The sequence below is a fragment of the Lithobates pipiens genome, unplaced genomic scaffold (genome assembly GCF_037356315.1).
Source record: "Lithobates pipiens isolate NorthernLeopardFrog02 unplaced genomic scaffold, aLitPip1_a1.2 Scaffold_19, whole genome shotgun sequence".
NCBI lineage: Eukaryota > Metazoa > Chordata > Amphibia > Anura > Ranidae > Lithobates > Lithobates pipiens.
Genome location: NW_027507764.1, coordinates 250468233 through 250490086, shown reverse-complemented (window position 1 = coordinate 250490086; position 21854 = coordinate 250468233). Strand labels below are relative to the sequence as shown.

Sequence of the window (21854 nt, the reverse complement as noted above, 5' to 3'; positions counted from 1 at the left end):
GATAGAGACATACCCCAAGCGACTTGCAGCTGTAATCGCAGCAAAAGATGGCTCTACAAAGTATTAACACAAGGGGGCCGAATAATTTTGCACGCCCCACTTTTCAGTTTTTTATTAATTAAAAAAGTTTCAAAAATCCAATAGATTTCGTTCCACTTCACAATTGTGTCCCACTTGTTGGTGATTCTTCACAAAAAATAAAAATGTTATATCTTTATGTTTGAAGCCTGAAATGTGGCAAAAGGTTGAAAAGTTCAAGGGGGCCGAATACTTTCGCAATGCACTGTATGACCTTGAGACTTTTGAGGATGGCAGATACAGTCCAAAATATTTTGCAGTCTGTGATAAGAGAACAAGCAATATTCTCATATTTGCAGTCAAGCCCATGACCTGACGTTTTTTTCTGTAATGTGCATGGACTGTGAATCCTGTGATATTATGTACAGTGCATCCAGAATTTATTCTCAGCGCTTCACTTTTTTTCACATCTTGTTATGTTAAATGGAATTCATTATTTTCTTCAAAATTCTACAAACAATACCCCATAATCTCAACATGAAAGAAGTTTATTTGAAATCTTTGCAGATCACATTTACATACAGTAAGTATTCACAGCCTTTGCCATGACACTCAAAATAGAGCTCAGGTGCATCCTGTTTCCACTGATCATCCTTGAGATGTTTCTACAACTTGACTGGAGTCCACCTGTGGTAAATTCAGTTGATTGGACATGATTTTGAAAGGCACACACCTGTCTATATAAGGCCCCACAGTTAACAGTGAATGTCAGAGCCCAAACCTAGCCATGAGGTCCAAAGAATTGTCTATCGACTTCTGAGACAGGATTGGTTTGAGGCACAGATCGGGGGTACAGAACATTTCTGCAGCATTGAAGGTCCCAATGAGCGCAGTGTCCTCCATCATCTGTAAATGGAAGAAGTTTGGAACCCCCAGGACTCTTCCTAGAGCAGGCCGCCCAGCCAAACTAAGCGATTAGGGCCTTAGTCAGGGAGGTGACCAAGAACCCGATGGTCACCGAGAAAGCTCCAGCATTTCTCTGTGGAGAGAGGAGAACCTTCCAGAAGAACGATGATTTCTTCAGCTCTCCACCAATCAGGCCTATATTGTAGATTGGCCAGGCAGAAGCCACTCCTCAGAAAATGGCACATGACAGCCTGTCTGGAGTTTGCCAAAAAGCACCTGAAGGACTCTCTAGTCATGAGAAACAAAATTCTCTGGTCTGATGAAACAAAGATTGAACACTACAGGCTACAGGGCAACTCTGTGAATGCCCATGACTGGCCCAGACTTGAACCTGATTGAACATCTCTGGAGAGATCTGAAAATGGCTGTGCACTGATGGCGCTTGAGTGGTCCTGCAAAGAAGAATGGGAGAAACTGCCCAAAAGCATCATACTCAAAAAGACTTGAGGCTGTAATTGGTGCCAAAGGTGCTTCAATAAAGTATTGAGCAAAGTCTGTGAATACTTATGTACATATGATTTTTTTCATTTTTTATTTTTAATAGATTTTAAACAAACTTCTTTTATGTTGCCATTATGGGGTTTTGATTGCAGAATTTTGAGGAAAATAATAAATTTAATCTATTTTGGAATAAGGCTGTAACATTACAAAATGTGGAAAAATGAAGGGCTGTGAATACTTTCCGGATGCACTGTATACAGGGCTGGACTGAGGGGCCTTCCATCTTGGGCACTGTGGTAAGGACAAGGGGGTGGGGGTTGGGGGGGGTCCTGTGCAATCACATTACCCTGCCCATCTTCTGCACTGTTCAAGACTTGGCTGTCAAGCTGACAGCTTAGTGCTGGTAACCACACTGAGACAGCAGCTTTACTGGTGTAGTCAGAAGCTCTAAATGTAACTTTTGCTATTGCTAGAAAAAACAAGGTTTAACTGTTGACAGATATTTTTTCATTTAAAGCAGTAGCAACCAAAGTATTTTTTTTTTTTGTTTTCCTTGCATGAGTGATTTATTACATACTTTTTTCACATTGTATCTTGTGTATCACACAAATCAACCAATTGTATCAAAATCAATGTACTGTAATGGTCGACTCTATACAAGTGGTCAGGGAATATAGCTTAGTGTAGCATCACCTATAGGAGTCCCAGTTCCTAGAAGCCAGGCAAGATTAGCCTACTAGTACATGGCTATCCCCACAAATGTTGTGTTCACTAGGAAGTACAGGAGGCTGAAGAAAGCTACAGCAAAAGCATCCCTGTGGTTCCAGACATGCAGATGTTTGCAGGGTATGGCTGGGACTGGCGTCCCACAGAAACATAGTCAGTCGGACATGTAGATGGGACAGTTCAGGCTGCAGGAACAAACATGGTCAGCAATCAGGCAAAAAATCAGTCCAGGCAACAGGCAGAAATGTGGTCAATAAATAGGCCAGGATCAGTACGGACGGCAGGCAGAGGCAACACTGGTGTGGTGGTGATCAGCAACACTGTTACTGACTTACACTGGTCTGGTGACATTGGGGACTAGTATGGTGGCAATCAGGAACACTGTTGCTGACTTACACTGGTCAGGTAACATTTGGACTGGTGTGGCAACAATTAGGAATAAAGTTACTAGCTTAAACTGGTGTGGTGACACTGCAACTGGTGTGGCAGTGACAGGGCACACTAACTAGTGTGGCAGTGATTAGGGACACTGTAACTGGTGTGGTGACGATTAGGGACACTGTAACTGGTGTGACAGTGATCAAGGACAATATGACTTTTTTTTTTAAACCATTTTTTTTGTATTACATTCTGTCACCAGAGCAGTGCAGAGTAATACTGCACTACTCTAGGGAAGTGATTTAGGATTTTGTTTTGCACGGATTGCTTGTACAGGCATAATGGCTGTATAAGTAGATGTTTCTAACAGTTCTTGGCTGCATTCCATCAGCCATTGAGAACTACTGTGATTGACTACAGCTATCACATGATACAAGGAGGCGGTGTGTGGCCCTGTGCAATGTGCCCAATCACAGAGATCATAATAGTTGTAAAAGGCTGTATGTATGGCAGCCATGTTTATTACTAGACGTGATCACCACTGTTCGGTAAACGGTGACACAGCAGTCACAAGATCACGCTAGTGTGTGCTCCTGGAGGCCATATGGAAGTATGTAAGTGGTTAAAGGTGAACTTAACCTTTAGTGCATTCATCATTGTGAGTTTGAATGCTGTCTTGCTTGGACATGTTACATTCCTATTGAATGCGATTCTTTGCAAAACTAAAAAATTTAAAATAACGCAGCTAGTCACATTATATTTAATATATTCTGTATGCATATTTTCATTTTTTGGGATAAAAAACTATAAATATTAATGCAGAAGGGAGGAATAATTATTAGCGTCATGCATATCACGCCAATCAGGTGCTTTTTCAAGAGTGCATAATCTTGAGAATAATGAGCTCCAGAAGAAGTGGTGGTAGGTCATTTATTAACTGAAACTGGGGTACATTTGTGTACTCTCATTTCAGAAATTGTAAATGTAAGTATGTTAGGTATATTGCTGGTGCATTTTAATTGTGATAGCTTTTTTTACCTATGTTTTACAAAAATTTTAAAAGAAATCCAAGCAGTAAAAGAAGCTGTAAGCATTAGTGGCACATAAAATTGTATTCTGATATGCAAAGAAAAATTATGTCAGATAAGTCATTTACACATGTAAAGTCTAAATCCCTATACACCAGGTCGGACATTCCGACAACAAAATCTGTCGGATTGTTTCCGATGGATTTTGGCTCAAACTTGTCTTGCATACACCCGGTCACACAAAGTTGGAAAATCAGGTCGTTCAGAACGCGGTGACGTACGACGGGACTATAAAGAGGCCAGTAGCCAATAGCTTTCATCTCTTAGTCTATTCTGAGCATGCTTGGCACTTTGTCGGTCAAAATTGTCTACACGCGATCGGAATTTAAACAATCGGATTTTGTTGTCGGAAAATTTTAGATCCTGCTCTCAAACTTTGTCGGAAAATCTGACGGAAAAAGTCTGATGGAGCCCACACACTATTGGATTTTCCGACAACATGATCCGATCGCACATTTTCCATCTGAAAATCCCTCCATGTGTATGGGGCATAACTTTTTTTTTTAATGACTTTGTTTAAAGCGGTGCTCTGCCTGGGGAATTTTTATTTTTTTAAAGTCAGCAAATACTGCAGCTGCTGGCTAATATTTAGGATATATTAGGACACTTACCTGTCCCAGGGAGCCCGCAATGTTGGCCCCCTAGTCTATTTTTGGATTGGCTGTCGGGTGCTGCCGCCGCCATTCATTGTTAGGAAAACTGGTAGTGAAGCCTTTCAGCTTCACAGCTGGTCCACTACTGTGCATGTGCGAAGCGCGCTGCACTTTCTAACTGGCGGTGGGGAGCCAAACTTCTGAAGGACATCGTCTTCTTCCGGAAGTGGGGAAGGTACCCCCACTGAAAGGTGCCAAACGTGGCACCGGGGGGAAGGAAATCAGTGGAAGTTCCATTTTTGGGGTGGAACACCACTTTAAAGTGGGGGAAGGGTTAGAACCTCTGTCACCTTTTTACTGTTATCTGTGTACCCCCCTCACTATTGCCCTGTGTCGTTTTCCTTAGTAAGGAAAACCAATACCAAAATGAATGTGTCACAGGAAAAAGAGATGGGGGGAATATTTCAATGGGTACACCTGTTCTCAAAGCGGTTATCCACTATCCTTGGAGACATTTTCTCCTAAGTCCTAATGTGGCTTTTGGACAGAAGTGAAATCTCCCCAATGAAAAACGGACAGCAAAATGCCAGGTTTCTCAGCTATTTCCTTATTTATCCAAAATACTTGCTTTGTGATTGAAGCATGTGCAGAATATGGGTGAAGTTTGCATTAAAAGGGAAATATACACATTATTTATGTATACATATATACTGTGTTTTAGCATTGTAATAGCTCACTACAGTTTGTAAACAGACTTTTTATATATTACAATGAAAGAACCATCTTTATATTAGGTGAACACAAAGTTCTTACTAACCGATGTCTGAACCATCATAGACCGCTGGTCTCTCAACTGCCTCACAATATCCAAAGGATACACGGGTTGGTTTTGTTCAATCAGACACATTGCTGTTTCCATGGTAATCAGAACACCAGTACGTCCTATACCAGCACTGTAACAGAAATATAATATAATTTTACCAAGGTACATACATCTTTAAACAAAGCTTTTATTTTCTTCTAATTGGCAGCAAAGCCTCAAGGTTGCACCAACAGCTGTGAAAAAAAAAAAAAAAACTTGCTTTTGCTCTCACTGGAAATTCACAAAAAAATAATACCAAAAGACTCAAGTGTTTAAGAGATATGAAAAGAATGTGAACTTTTCTACTGCGGATTGCAATTTAGAGCTGGTTTGTTTTGAACAAGTAGATTACCAATTCAGAACTTTTAGCCATGTACTCATTATGGGCCAGACCAATTTTTTCATTGTAGCCTCAGTTGGTGTCAGAATGCAAACAGCCTTGTGATTAGCTTTGGCAAGACTGCAAGAGTGTATTTTGTAACATTTTGCAAAGTTATACTGAATAATTGCTGCAATTTGGCAGCTGAATTCCCTGTATTACTGAATTTTAGTTTTAAGCTGGGAATTCAGCTGTCAAGCTGACAGTGGGTCCTGGCAGGGACATGTACAAGAGCATGAATATCATAAGGGAGAAGCAAGAAAGTTTATAAATGTCACTGAGGGTTTAGTCAAGTCCAAAAGGATAATTCTATGAAGTACAGGTTCTTTAGATTAATCCTTTAAACATAAATATGTGGAAAAACAAAGTTACATAGTTGGCGAGATTGAAAAAAGACACAAGTCCATTAAGTCCAACCTAGGTGTGTGATTATATGTCAGTATTTCATTGTATATCCTTATATGTTGTAGTCGTTCAGGTGCTCATCTAATCGTTTTTTTAAACTATTGATGCACCCCACTGAAACCACTGCCTGAGGAAGGAAATTCCACATCTTTGCTGCTCTTACAATAATTTAAGGTTAAACCACTTTTCGTCTCATTTTAATGAGTGGCCACATGTCTTGTTAAACTCCCTTCAGCTGAAAAGTTTTATCCCTATTGTGGGGTCACCAGTATGGTATTTGTAAATTGAAATCATATCCCCTCTCAAGCGTCTCTTCTCCAGAGAGAATAAGTTCAGTGTTCGCAACCTTTCTTCATAACTAATATCCTCCTGACCCTTTATTATCTTTGTTGCCCTTTTCTGTACTTGCTCCATTTCCAGTAAATCCTTCCGGACAACTGGTGCCCAGAACTGGACAGCATACTCCAGGTGAGGCAGGACTAGAGTCTTTTAGAGTGGGAGAATTATTGCTTTATCTCTTGAGTTAATTCCCTTTTTGATGCATGTCAATATTCTGTTTGCTTTGTTAGCAGCAGCTTGGCCCAGGTCGTTTATGAACAAATTAAATAGGATTGGTCCTAGCACAGAACCCTGGAGGACCCCACTTTCCACCTCTGACCATTCCGAGTACTCCCCATTTATCACCGCCCTCTGAACTCACCCTTGGTCCATGCTAACGGACCTTACTTTGTACAGTAAAGGTTTATGGGGAACTGTGTCAAATGCTTTTGCAAAATCCAGACACACCACGTCTACGGGCCTTCTTTTATCTAGATGGCAACTCACCTCCTCATAGAAGGTTAATAGATTGGATGGCAAGAACGATTCTTCATGAATCCATGCTGATTACTGCCAACGATACCATTTTCATTACTAAAATCTTGTATATAGTCCCTTATCATCCCTTCCAAGAGCTTGCATACTATTGATGTTAGGCTAACTGGTCTGGAATTCCCAGGGATGTATGTTGGCCCTTTTTTAAATATTGGTGCTACATTGCCTTTTCTCCAATCAGCTGGTACCATTCCAGTCAGTAGACTTTCAGTAAAAATCAGGAACAATGATCTGGCAATTACTTGACTGAATTCCCCAAGGACCCTCGGGTGAAAGCCATCTGGTCCCGGTGACTTATCAATGTTACATTTTCCAAGTCTATCTCTAATTCTGTCCTCTGTTAGCCAGTGTGTTTCCTGTGATGTGTCATGAGGATAAACACTGCAGTTTTGGTTACCGAAGCCCCCTCAATTCCCTCGTGAAAACTGAGGAGATGACTAAATTTAATACCTTTGCCATCTCCCCATCCTATCCTTTGTAACCAGATTTCCTTCCTCATTCTTTATGGGGCCAATATGGTCTGTCCTCCCTTTTTTTACTGTTTATATACTTACAGTATTCTCATAAAAGATATTGATATGTTACATAATATTTTCATACAAAGCAACAAATGTAATTTTTGATAAGAGTTGGTCAGTAATAGCTTTGATAAAGCTGATCAAGGTCTAGAAACCACTGAAGAACAGGGCAGATGCCCAATTATTATTATTAGTATTATGGTGATCATTATGCTGCCTGAGTGACTCCTTAAAGGAGAAGTGATGTGCATATACAGTATCCGAGTGAGTACTACCCTCACATTTTTGTAAATAAATTATATCTTTTCATGTGACAACACAACAACCCTAAGGCCGCGTACACACGCGCGGACTGTTCGCCCAACTTTGTCCGTCCAACAGTTTCAGCAAACAGTCCGCTCAAAATTAGCATGGACAGACATGCCCACACACGACGAACGAACAGTTTGCTGAAACCGTGCGCGATGACGTGAACAGCACGTACGACGGGACGAAAAATACGACGTCCTATACACTGCATTATAGCTTTCGGCGTGAAAATCCTTTCTGAGCATGCGCGCAACTTTGTTTGACGAACAAGCCTACACACGAGCGGGCTGTTCGCTGAAACAAGGTTTCAGCGGACAGTTTTTCGGAAATTCCGAAAAACCTTGTCCGTCCAACTGTCCGCTGAAACTGTCCGCTGAAAGCCCACACACGAGCGGACTGTCCGCCCAAACACTGTTCAGCGGACAAAGTTGGGCGAACAGTCCGCCCGTGTGTACGCGGCCTAAGTAAAAATATCTAAATTGGGCCCAAAGTGTCAATACTTTGTGCAGCCACCATTATTTTTCAGCACTGCCTTAACCCTCTCTTGGGCATGGAGTTCACCAGAGCTTCACAGATTGCCACTGGATTCCTCTTCCACTCCTCCATGGCGGACTATCCGTCCAACTAAGTCCGTCAGACAATCCGACAGACAGTCCGTCCTACTTTTGAATGAACGGACTTGACCACACACGACGAACAGACAGTCCGCTGAAAGCTTGCACGATGACGTGTACGGCATGTACGACGGGACTAGAAATACGACGTTCAATACACTGCAATGCAACCTTCGGCCGTGTAAATCCTTTCTGAGCATGCGCCATACTTAGTCCGTCGAACTAGCCTACTCACGAGCGGACTGTCCGCTGAAACCAAGTTTGGACGGACAATATTACTTTAATTCCGAAAGACTTAGTCCGCCAGACTGTCCGCTGAAAAAGTCCACTGAAGCCCACACACGAGCGGATTGTCCGCTGAAACACGTTTCAGCGGACCAAGTCCGTCAGACAGTCCGCCCGTGTGTACGCGGCCTTAGAGAGTTCTTTGCCATGTTGAACTTCCAGTGACCAGTATGAGAGAGTGAGAGCGATAATACCAAATTTAAAACACCTGTTCCCCATTCACATCTGAGACATTGTAGTACTAACGAGTTACTTGACACTGGGGAGGGAAAATGGCTAATTGGGCCCAATTTTCACATTTTCACTTAAGGGTATACTCACTTTTGTTGACAATGGTTTAGATATTAATGGCTGTGAGTTGAGTTATTTTGAGGGGACAGCAAATTTACACTGTTATGCAAGCTGTATACTCACTACTTTACATTGTAGCAATGTGTCATTTCTTCAGTGTTGTCACATGAAAAGATATAATAAAATATTTACAAAAAATGTGAGGGATGTACTCGCTTTTGTGTACAGAGATAGATGGAGAGATAGATACTGAATGTAATCTATTACACGAGGTAGAATCCATGCATCCGACATGCTCCCTGCTGGGCTCTTTTCCCGTGACAATGGTACGGGGAGAAGTTCCTAGATGTCACTTTTTGAAAACAACACAGCCATGCAGGGCTCCCCAACACGGGCGCGTCATTCATTCACAGAGCTCAGTGTATGAATGAACTACAAGTCCTGACATCCGTTGTGGCTGTCGGCTTGTAGTTTTCAACTAACTACCATGGCGCTGTCGAGCGCTGTGGTAGTTCATCGAGTCTTCCTGTCAGTGTGAGACTACCTGACCTTGCGATGTACGGGGCAGACAGCTCACGTGGACAGTCTGCAGAGACCTGCATGGCATCATGATATGATGCCATGCATGATGCCATGATGCTAGTTATGGTGTATGGCTGAGGTTGCCATATACCATAAATAGTGGTTCTGCTTCAATGTGTGGCTACAGGGACATCACAAATTGAGGTCTGGAGTTGGGACAAGCTCCTTCCCCAGCCAGCACTCACAGAAGCGGACTGAGGACTAGTACCCCTCACAAACTATTTCCATTTCCCTAGGTTCAACAATCAGTGATCTTCTGATCACTGGTGCAATGCTTTCCAGACTCCTAAAAGGAAAAAGAAAATAGTAAATGCTAATTTTTTTATCTGCAAAAAAATGTGCATTTATTATTTTTTGTAAGTGAACTTATCCTTTTAACTCACGCTGCAATTATACAGCTACAGTGCTGTATGCACAGGAGTGCTTAAGTATAGTGCTTTAGTATCGCCACATAACAGGAAGTGCACTGCTATTTTCTTTATGGTACATCACGGGACACAGGGTCATAGTATTAACTATATGATATATATGCACCTTCAGGTGATGGACACTGGCACACCCAATACAGGAAGTTCACTCCCTATATAACCCCTCCTCCTACCAGGAGTACCTCAGTTTTTTTGCCAGTGTCTAAGGTGTTGGTCACAAGTGAAAATGTGCTCTGAAGAGCTCCGCTGGAGGGATCCTTGCTGGATTTAAACAGCCTCCACAGACTGGATCCATCCAAAGTGCCATGGAGGCCAAAGTGGATGGTACCAGGGCCTCGATTGGGAAGAACGAGGTTTTGCCTGTAACGCCTCCTAGGGCTGGACCCTGGGACCCAGGGCTTTGGTTATGCATACATTACCTAAAGTTTTTCCTGGCCGGGTGCTAATACAGGTCCAAGGGAGTGGAACCCCGATAAAAAGGGACCCGGTCCCTGAAGGTTTGCTAAACGCAGCCCGCTGTGATGGGTGAAGGTTGGATCTGTCTGTTATCAGCAGTATCCTGCGGTGAGGATAAGGTAAGGGATGAAGCCTAGGATCTGTAAAAGTCCACCTATGTTTTTTTTCTTCCTTAGAGAAAAATGTTGTCATGCCTTAAATCTCCACTAGAGGGAGTATATGCACATACCTTAATTTGTTGTCTTCACTTCAGCTCAGTGTCAGGATGTGTGAATCAGCAGCAGCTTGGACAGCTGGGCTTCCTGTTGTAGGCAAGAGATCTGCCATTCCGCATTTCTCCCGCCTTGAGGGACCAAGAGGGTTAGGGAAATCAACAGTTGTTGCTGCTCCCCTTGCAATAACCCCCCTCCTGCGAGGGGTGTGCGAAGGTCCCACTTTTTGGCTCTAGAGTTTTCTCCCTGCTTGACGTCATTGTAGGCTCTGCTTCTCTTCTCCCCCCCCCCATGATGGGTCTGTGGGACCCGAAGGCCGCCCACGTGGGAACGTTTTGAACTTTCAAACAAAAGGGGGGGTGTACGGAGGTACAGAGCCTAGGCACGACGCTGTGTGTGGGACGTAGCATCCACGAGGACGCACAGCGCAAGCGCAGGATGGAGACATTATATTAGAGCAGTCTCTCCTTGACTGTATAGCAAGGAGAAGCAATCTGGCTGGCCACTCGGGACACAGGAGTGGTGGGGCATGTAAAGGCTGTAAATGGGCATTCTCAATATGGAAAGGGCATTTTTCCCAGCACTAGGCTGAATTTTTATTAGCAACATTATACTGTCAGACTATTGTTCAGCGATTAGTGCATTTAAATAGTGCCTCTGCTTTTGTGCTTAGGACTATGCCTGCCAAAAAGGATACCACAAAGACCTCAAAAAAGGTACCAAAAAATTCACCCTCCAGTCGTGCCTCCACACTGTCATCTTCTTCTGAAATACCAGATGTGGCAAGCCAGGGTGAGTCATTGGAACCAATTGGTGGTGCAGCTGCTTCTCACATCTCAGCCCCTGTATACGTGAGTGAATATGCATTTTCCTCCGCCCTGTTGGGGCTAGAGGGAAGATTAGCAGCTTTAATCGCACCCTCATCCAAAGTTATACAAAGCGTGGTAGATCCCCCTCCCCCACCTTAGACCCTTTACCTAGGGAACAGTGGGTGGAGGAGCAGGGGTTACCCTCAGGCAATCAGGCTGAAAGACAAACTAATAGCTCCTCTGCAGAGGAAACAATGGTGGATGAGCTTTGCCCATCAACATCCTAGTGATTCGGGCAGTGGGTCTGGCTCTGAAGGCCTGGACATTCAGGTTACGTGGTTGTCCTGTCGGAATCCAATCAGACAATGCCACAGCTGTGGCTTACATCAATCACTAAGGGGGCACCAAGAGTCCCGCAGCACAGAAGGAGGTGAACCATATCCTAACTTGGGCAGAAAGGAATGTTCTGTGCCTACCAGCAGTTTTTATTCTGGGAGTAGAGAATTGTCAGGTGGACCTGTTAAGCTGCCAGCAGTTGCTCCCGGGGAATGGTCTCTTCACCCTGAGATTTTTCGGGCTGTTTGTCAGAAATTAGGGACTCCGGATGTAGATCTTCTGGCGTCCAGGTTCAACATGAAGTTGGTCAACTTTATGTCCAGGACAAGGGATCCACTCGCATGCGGAACAGATGTGTTGGTGACCCCGTGGGATCAGTTCTCACTGATTTATGCATTCCCCTCTATTCAGTTGCTGCCACGACTTCTTTGCAGAATCAAGATGGAAAGAAAGCCAGTAATTCTGGTAGCGCCAGCATGGCCCAGAAAGTCCTAGTATGCAGAAATTGTAAAGATGGCGGTGGACGATCCATGGTCCTTTCCACTACGGCCAGACCTACTCTCACAAAGGCAGATTATTCCATCCTCCTTTGCAAACTCTAAATTTAATGGCTTGGCTATTGAAACCCACATTCTGCAGAAACTTGGGCTATCCGGGTCAGTTAACTCTACCTTGATTAATGCAAGGAAGCCAGCTTCAAGAACTATATATTATAGAGTCTGGAGGGCTTATGTTTCTTGGTGCACCCTCAGAAATATAACAATTAGGGGTAGAGATGAAGCAGGCCTTGAGTACTATTAAGGGCCAAGTCTCAGCTTTATCGGTCTTATTTCAAAGGCTGCTTGCTTCGCATTCTTTGGTCTAGGTTTTTATGCAAGGGCTGATGCGGCTTAATCCGCCAGTCAGACCTCCTTTGAATCCTTGGGACTTGAACTTAGTTGTCAGTATTACAAAAACAGCCATTTGAACTGATACAGCATACTCCCTTAGGCCGCGTACACACGGGCGGACTGTTCGCCCAACTTAGTCCGCTGAACAGTATTTCAGCGGACAATCCGCTCGTGTGTGGGCTTCAGCGGACTGTTTCAGCGGACAATCTGACGAACAAAGTCTTACGGAATTTCCGTAAGACAGTCCGTCCAAACTTGGTTTCAGCGGACAGTCCGCTCGTGTGTAGGCTAGTTCGACAGACTAAGTTTGGCGCATGCTCAGAAAGGATTTACACGGCGAAGGTTGCATTGCAGTGTATTGGACGTCGAATTTCTCGTCCCGTCGTACGTGCCGTTCACGTCATCGCGCATGCTTTCAGCGGACTGTCTGCTCATCGTGTGTGGTCAAGTCCGTTCATGCAAATTTTGAACGGACTGTTTGTCGGATTGTTTGACGAACTTAGTTGGGCGAACAGTCCGCCCGTGTGTACGCGGCCTTAGTCCTTCTGAAAAGGAAGTTAGTGTTCTTGGTTGCTATAGCCTCAGCAAGGAGGGTTTCGGAATTGGCTGCTCTTTCTTGTAAGAGAGAGGACAGAGTTGTGTTGTGTCCTCGTCCAAGTTTTCTGCCAAAAGTGGTCTCAGGTTTTCACCTGAACCAAGATATTGTCCTGCCATTGTTTTTTCTAAAACCATGTTCTAGGGAAGAGAAGTCACTACATTGTCTTGATGTGGTGAGAGCGGTCAAAGTCTATTTAAAGATGACCGCTCAGATCCGGAAGACTGATGTCTTATTTGTGCTGCCAGAAGGTCGTAGTAAAGGACAGGCAATGTCGAAAATCCCCTGTTGCTAAGTGAATTCGGCAAGTTATAATTTAGGCTTATGGTTTAAAAGGTAAGATTCCATCTTTTCAAGTCAAAGCGCACTCGACCAGAGCAGTTAGTGCTTCTTGGGCAGTGCATCTGCAAGGTCGCAACTTGATCGTCAGTACATACATTCACCAGGTTTTATCAGGTGGATGTAAGAAGGCATGAGGCCATTGCCTTTGGGCGCAGTGTGCTGCAGGCAGCAGTACAGGTCCTCAAGTCTGGGGTTGCCCTACGAGTTGTCCCCTCCCCTCAAATAGCATTGCTATGGGACGTTCCATATAGTTAATACTATGGCTCTGTGTCCCGTGATGTACGATAAAGAAAATAGTATTTTTATAACAGCTTACCTGTAAAATCCGTTTCTTGGAGTACATCACGAGACACAGAGGTCCCTCCCCTCTTTCTGGGATTAGGTATATTGCTTTGCTACAAAAACTAAGGTACTCCTGGTAGGAGGAGGGGTTGAACTTCCTGTATTGGGTGTGCCAGTGTCCATCACCTGAAGGTGACTATATACCATATATTTAATACTATGGCGCTGTGTCCCATGATGTACTCCAAGAAAAGGATTTTACAGGTAAGCTGTTATAAAAATCCTTATTTTAAGGAGGAATTCCAGACAAAAAGGGACAATTTTTAGGGTACTGTTTAGGATATTAACATTTATAAAATGTCTCTATAATATAGCAAATCTTTGCTTTTTGATTTTAGTTTCACAGATGCATTAGTCTATGTACCCTTTTCAGGTGATCAGTGGTGATTTTAGGTGATCAGTGGTCTTCTTGGATGTTGGATCTACTGTGGTTTGTAATAGTGAATTGAATCTCTCAAAAGGTTAAGCCCGTATACAACTCTGTTTGAATATTTGTTTTGGATGGAAAGGCCCTTTAACTAGTGAAAGACTTAGCATTTGCTTTCACAATTTATTCCTCTCTGGGATAAATAATACTTTTTAGAACTAAATAAATACATCACTTAACTATGTATAGGTGAACTGTTCTGATGGCTAATATCTTGGTAATTTTGTTCAGCTAGATTTTTATTTTTATTTTTTATTTTTTACACATCCTTGCTACACTATATAGCCACGGCGTCTCTTCTTGGGCCATTCTGCGCAATGGGAGGCTCCCGCTGTGTGGCGCTTCTCTTCTTCTGACAGTTCTTTTATAACGGAGGGCGGGGCCACCCGGTGACTCCCCCCCCTCTGACACACAGTTCCATGCATCAGAGGGGGGGAGGAGTCAACCAAGAAGAGAGGAGGAAGATGCCAGATGAAAACACCCGAGCAAGAAGAATCGGATCGGAGGAAGAAATCGAAGGATGAAGAGAGGAAGAAGGAAAAAGACCAGAAGAAAGAAGATGAAAGAAGACTTTAATAAAGGAATTGTCAAAGACCGTCTCCTGTCATTTTTAACACTTTTTTGTGACTTTTTTGGTGAAATGGTAGGGGTACTTTTTTTACCCCCTTACCATTTCACATGGGGGGAAGCCAGGATCTGGGGGTCCCCTTGTTAAAGGGGGCTTCCAGATTCCAATAAGCCCCCCGCCCACAGACCCCCACAACCACTGGCCAGGGTTGTGGGGATGAAGCCCTTGTCCTCATCATCATGGGGACAAGGTGCTTTGGAGGGGCTACCTCAAAGCACCCTTCCACTGTTGAAGGCATGTGGCCTGGTATGGTTCAGGAGGGGAGGGCGCTCTCTCACCCCCCCTCTTTTCCTGTGGCCTGCCAGGTTGCGTGCTCGGATAAGGGTCTGGTATGGATTTTGAGGGGGGCCCCCAAGCCATTTTTGTTTTTGCCGCGGGGTTCCCCTTAAAATCCATGCCAGACCTGAAGGGCTTGGTATGGATTTTGAGGGGGACCCCCACGGCATTTTTTTTTTTTGGCGCATTAAAGTCGTGCTGTGATTCACACTCAAGTCATGTCCAAGTTGCCTCCCAAAGTCGTGCTGGAAGTCGTGTTGCTACTGTGTGAATGAATGGACTGTTATGATACAAGTTCAATAGACACAGATTGTTATTGCTAGAGTCACGTTGAATCTCCTATCTGTATCGAACTGTGTCAAAACGAAAACGAAAATAAGGCATTTATGTTGGATCTTTCGTTTTTCTGATTCTGTGCTTTCGTTATCGTTTGTAAAAACGATAACAAAAATACCTGAAATTCAGAGGAAAATGCATTCGGACGAAAACGAATGCACGTCTAGTGTTTCATACAATTGACACAAATTGTTCTATATCTACTGCCACTAGGCATTACTCAAGCTAAAAGATCTGATTTTTATAAAGTACCTAAGCATAAGAATAGAGCATGAGAGCATAATCACTCTTTTACTCAGTGGGAAGAGTTAAATTCCTGTGCCAACAGGATTATTTATAAGGTTTGGTACATGACTCATCTTGTTTGTCATTTCCTAACAGAAAACCAACGTTACCCTATACAGAATATCATTGTTTATCAAAATGCCTTCTACAGATAAAATAATTACCTGCAATGGACAAGAATTGCTTGATTTTCTATTCTTTTTTGCCTTACACAATTAACAAATTCCAGAAAATCAGATGACTCATCAGGCACACCATGATCAGGCCAAGCAACGTACTGCAAATGAGAAACTGGCAGCTCCTCTCCTGTCTGCAAAGAAAACATTTTTAGACATTTTAAAATACGGATACCAAAGCACAAAAAAAAATACATGCTTAACTTTGTAACATAAAGAGTCTTCATACATAATGACATAGGTTACTACGGGTGTAGTTCTTATTGTTACTGCTTGGCTCATTTTGTATCATGCATGTTAATTTACTTCTGTTTTCTGTGCCTCTGTCAGACTCTACTGCAGCTACACAAAACAAAGTGTTCCATGAGGTCAAAATCAGGACACAAATCAATGTCAGAATCATGCCCGGTACACACGATCTGATTATTATATGATTTTTTTTTTGCATGGCAATCTCACGTCGAATCTGATGAGTTTACTAAAGTCACGAAAATTCTCGTACGACAGAATTAAAAAAAATCAAAAAAGTGATGTCATGTGTTGTAATGCATTTTTCGAACGACAGCTGTAATGATTAAACTAAAATCGCATGATCTGGCATCGTACGAAAAAATTTCCGTGCATGTCTGATAGAATAATATCGGATGAACTGTCCTGATCAGCTCTCGAAAGCTCTTTACCAATGATCCGATTATTGTATGATCATTTCGAAAGCGGAATTTTTCATACAAATTTCGAATCGTGTGTACGGGGCTTCAGAAACAAACTGTAGACCTGAATGGAGGCCTGTGACAACCGGGAGGGAAGAATTCTGCTAGTTCCAAAATAGATCTGGGTCAGTCTTGTGTATAGCACAGCTATATCACACAAAAATGAGTACACCCCTCACATTTTTGTAAATATTTTATTAAATCTTTTCATGTGACAACACTGAAGAAAATACACTTTTCTACCGTGTAAAGTAGTGAGTGTACAGCTTGTATAACAGTGTAAATTTGTTGTCCCCTCAAAGTCACTCAACACAGCCATTAATGTCTAAACCACTGGCAACAAAAGTGAGTACACCCCTAAGTGAAAATGACCAAATTGGGCCCAAAGTGTCAATATTTTGTGTTGTCACCTTGACCTTGACCTCCTCCACTTTCCGTTTGAGGATGCCCCACAGATGCTCAATAGGGTTTAGGTCTGAAGACATGCTTGGCCAGTCCACCACCTTTACCCTCACCTTCTTTAGCAAGGCAGAGGTCATCTTGGAGGTGTGTTTGGGGTCGTTATTGTGTTGGAATACTGCCCTGCAGCCCAGTCTACAAAGTCACAGTACATGTTGGCATTCATGGTTCTCTCAATGAACTGTAGCTCCCCAGTGCCAGCAGCACTTATGCAGCCTCAGACCATGACATTCCCACTACCATGCTTGACTGTAGACAAGACACACTTGTCTTTGTACTCACCTAGTTGCCGCCACACACGCTTAACACCAAATAGGTTTATATTGGTCTTATCAGACCACAGGGCATGGTTCCATTAATCCATGTCCTTAGTCCGCTTGTCTTCAGCAAACTCTTTGCAGGCTTTCTTGTGCATCATCTTCCTTTTGGGACAACAGCCATGCAGACCAATTTGCTGCAGTGTGCAGCATATGGTCTGAGCACTAACAGGCTCACCCCCTGCCCCTTCAACCTCTGCAGCAATGCTGGCAGCACTTATAAGTCTATTTCCCAAAAACAACCTCTAGAAATGACGCTGAGCATGTGCACCCAACTTCTTTGGTTGACCTTGGCAATGCCTGTTCTGAGTGGAAACTGTCCTGTTAAACTGCTGTATGGTCTTGGCCACTGTGCTGCAGCTCAGTTTCAGGGTCTTGGCAATCTTCTTATAGCCTAGGTAATCTTTAGGTGGAGCAACAATGCTTTGTTTCAGATCCTCAGAAAGTTCTTTGCCATGAGGTGCCATGCTGAGCTTCCAGTGACCAGTATGAGAGAGCGAGAGTGATAACACCAAATTTAACAGTGTCATTTCTTCAGTGTTGTCAAATGAAAAGATATAATAATATATTCACAAACATGTGAGGGGTGTAATTACTTTTGTGAGATACTGTACATGTATAAACTAAATCAATAGAAGGCAAAATTTATTGTGAAAAAATGAAAATAATTGGAAAATACTGGAGTTTAATAAAAGACCACATAGATGAGTTTTTGCTAGAAAAAAAAGTAAGCAAAAGTCAGCATGGATTCATCAAACTAAAGAAGAATTGGCTGCACATCGAGTAGTTCCAAATGCCATTTATTAGACATCAAAGTGACACCAGAGCACACCAACACACAGTCCACTACTAATAAAGATTAAGCACAAGTGTGCAGTGTGAAACGCATCTACAAGACTTTGTGTTGGTGTCCCCTGGTGTCACTTTGGTGACTAATAAACGGCATTTGTAACTACTCGATATGCAGTCAATTCTTCTTTACTTCAACATACCCACAGAGGTGGGCTGGGAATAGCATTCTATTGGAGCTTCCATCAGGACAGGTAATTCACCTGGAGCGGCAAATCCTTTATTCCTATTATGGATTCATGAAAGACAGAAGTTGTCTGAAGGGGTAGAGGTGGATGTGGTATACTTGGATTTTGCAAAAGTGTTTGACACAGTTCCCCACACACAACTCATGTGTAAGGTTAAGTCTACAGGCCTGGAAAAATCAGTTTGTAAATGGATAGAAAACTGGCTAAGAGACTGTATTCAGAGATTAGTGGTTAATGATTCTTACTCTGAATGGTTTAGGGTTGTTAGTGGTGTACATCAAAATTCATTTTTTTCACCTTTACTCTTTAATATATTTATAAATATAAGGTCTGGGATTAAAAGTACCATTTTAGTCTTTGCAGATGACACTAAGCCGTGCAGTAGAATAATGTTCTAACAGGATGTCCCTAATATACCACCCAACCTCAATGCACTTTAAATGGCAACTATGTGGCAAATGAGGTTTAATTTGTTAATAAATGTAAAGCTATGCACCTGGGATCTAAAAAATATGCATGCATCATACATACAAGGGGGGTAAAACTGGGGGAGTCAATGGTGGAGAAAGATCTGGGTGTTCTGGTAGATCATAATCTTAATAATGGCAAAATCCTTTTTTGTATTAAAAGAGTTAGGGACTGCAGAGATAGAGACATCATTTTGTCCCTGTACAAATCCTTAGTAAGACCTCATCTGGAATTCACAGTTCAGTTTTGGGCACCAGTTCAGGGTAACTGGAGAAAGTGCAGAGAAGGGCAACCAAACTGATAGGAGACATGAAGGTGCTCAGCTATGAGGAAAGATTAGAGGAACTGAATTGATTCTCTCTTGAGAAGAGGAGATTAAGGGGGGATATGATCAACACATATGAATACATAAGTGGTACATATAGTGAACTTGGTGTTGAGCTATTCACCTTAAGGTCATCACAGAGGACAAGGGGGCACTCTTTACATCTGGATTAAAGAGATTTAATCTCCAAATACGGTAAGGCTTCTTTCTTCACAGTAAGAGCTGTAAAAATGTGGACTAGACTTCCTCAGGAGGGATTTTTTTTCCCCTGCTGGAGCAAACTGGGTCAAGCTTTGTTTGTTTTGTTTTTTTGCATTCCTCTGAATCAACTGTGGGTATAGGATAGTGCATATAGAGGCTGTTTTTTTATGTTGGTTGAACTGGTGTTTTTTTTCAACCAGATTAACTATGCAACTATGATAATGTTCACTCACATATCCATAGTCAGCGATGGACAGGGATTATGAGACAAGAGTACACAGCATCTAGATTAACAGCGATGGCAGGCATGGGTGGCTTGCATGCTGAGAGAGACTCGGGCTGATGATACACAGTGCTGGCTGGGAACCTGCTGAAGGAAGCCGATACAACACAGCTCTGGATGGTGTAGGAAGAAGGAACCTCAGTGTAAGCACAGTGAGGAGGTAAACACACTAGACAAACTAAAGCCGCGTACACACGTAGCGGTATGTCCGACGTACTTAGTCTGGCGGACTTCCCGCCAGACTGTCCGGAAAGTTGGCTACGTGTGTACGCGGCATTAGGAGCAGCAACTAATTGAGGATTTCCTCTTCATCAAGATTCGAAAGCTTTAAGAGGAGGATACCTTTGAAATGCATTGCTGCTCTCTAGTGGCCATACAGAGAATAGTATATACCATAGTATATACCAGTGATGGCGAACCTTGGCACCCCAGATGTTTTGGAACTACATTTCCCATGATGCTTGACTACACTGCAGAGTGCATGAGCATCATGGGAAATGTAGTTCCAAAACATCTGGGGTGCCAAGGTTCGCCATCACTGGTATATACCATAAGTTTTACAGTTGTCACACCTGTTAAAGGTGTAGGCAATTGGTCATATGATCTCTGAAGAAGGCCTCCCATTCAACAGAAGCTGTTTACAAAGCTCTGGGCTTTAGCTTAGGATGGCACACGGTGAATCATTTTCTCTAGGAATCTGCATTTCTGTTCTTCTGCTAATCTTTATGTATTCAATCCCAGGAAAATCTGAGTCATAACTTATACATAACTTAACATACATTAAAACTTGAGTATACATCTGCTGATAACTGACCTCATTCCTGCATAGCTGCATCTTTACTGGGACAGTAAACATGACAGGTACATGTATGTATGATTGGGGCTGGATACCAACTGGCATCAATATAGCCACAAGGGCTTCATCTTTAACCACACAAACACAATACAATAACAGTTGTGGGCTTGTACACAAATGTTATAAAAAGTTTTTGTGGGGTTTTTAAAGTGATGATCTTTTCTTTTGTAGCTCTAAGAGCACATTAAATGTATAACTCTGTTCAAATACCTTCAAGTTTTATTGATCTATTTTTTTTTTTTTTGACGAGACGATATTGGAGCAAACATGGTATTAATGAAGCACATTTAATTCATTGTGTAGCAGAATTCAAAACCAGGTGGCCATGTTATGAAATGTACTTCTACTCTTACCTCAGTGTTTGTTATCATCATTTCCCTGAATACATAAGCAATTGTACAGTCTTCCGAGTTACATTTCACCCTAAATTTCCCATACTCCATTAACTCAGGGGGATCAGGCCAGTACTGATGACATTTAGTCTACAGGAAAGAAAGCAGCAGACAGCTAGTGAGTATAATACACATTTATTATATATGCCATGCCTTGGAAAAGGCTATAATTTACATAGATTATAAAATAAGCAAACGTCTACAGCAGGGGTGCCCAACCTTTTGAAGAGTAAGGGCCACTTAAACGACTTGGTAACCAGTCGCGGGCCACAATGAGCATAGTGGGCGGACAACAGGTCTGTGTACACTCCGCATATGCAGAGCGGACACGGACACGGACACAGCCCACTCTACTCTATGGGCCCTCCGATCCGCCCAGATGGAAGGGGATAGATCCCCTTCTGTTTTTTTTTTCTTTTAGTGGATCGGATTGAAGGTATGCAGGTATAAACGGACACAAGTCTGTTTGCTTTTGCCGCTCCTTAGAGGTGAATAGAAAGTCTGATTGGGTTGCACCGATCATGTGAAAGGGGCCTAAGGCTGCTTTCACACTGATGTGCTGTGGTCTACCCAGAGCAGTGCACCCTTTGGCTTTCCTGTGAGCTAGCTGCACTTTGCCATAGAATGCTATTATATCCTGCATGTGTTGTGCACTTTCTGAAAGTGCACCAAACCCGTAGGTAATAACAGAGGTCTATGGCTCAGTGTAGTTTGAAAGCAGCCCGTTAACCACTGCAGAACAGATATGCCCATATATACACTGTGATTATAGAATTAAACATACCTTTAATAACAGTCTTCAATTTGGGTATCGCTAGCTGTTGCTGTTCCAGGCACAGTGCATTTGGTATCACTCCTCCTGTGACAGGAGGTGGCGCTATACAGGAAGCATCGTCTTATGTGGCTCTGCTACACAACCATTGGCTTCCTCTACCATCGG

At 42.8% G+C, this 21854-nt stretch overlaps 1 protein-coding gene across 3 annotated transcripts in view; it reads right to left on the bottom strand.

The window, feature by feature from the left end:
* Positions 1 to 21854, bottom strand: part of PTPN3 (protein tyrosine phosphatase non-receptor type 3) — a 294126-nt gene that overhangs the window by 12091 nt on the left and 260181 nt on the right. For all 3 annotated transcript variants that reach the window (XM_077491913.1, XM_077491914.1, XM_077491915.1), the window contains 3 exons: positions 20876 to 21004; positions 15855 to 16000; positions 5028 to 5163 (listed from right to left, as the gene is read on the bottom strand). In XM_077491913.1, coding sequence (XP_077348039.1) covers positions 5028 to 5163; positions 15855 to 16000; positions 20876 to 21004 — 411 coding nt within the window. The remainder of the gene's footprint in view (positions 1 to 5027; positions 5164 to 15854; positions 16001 to 20875; positions 21005 to 21854) is intronic.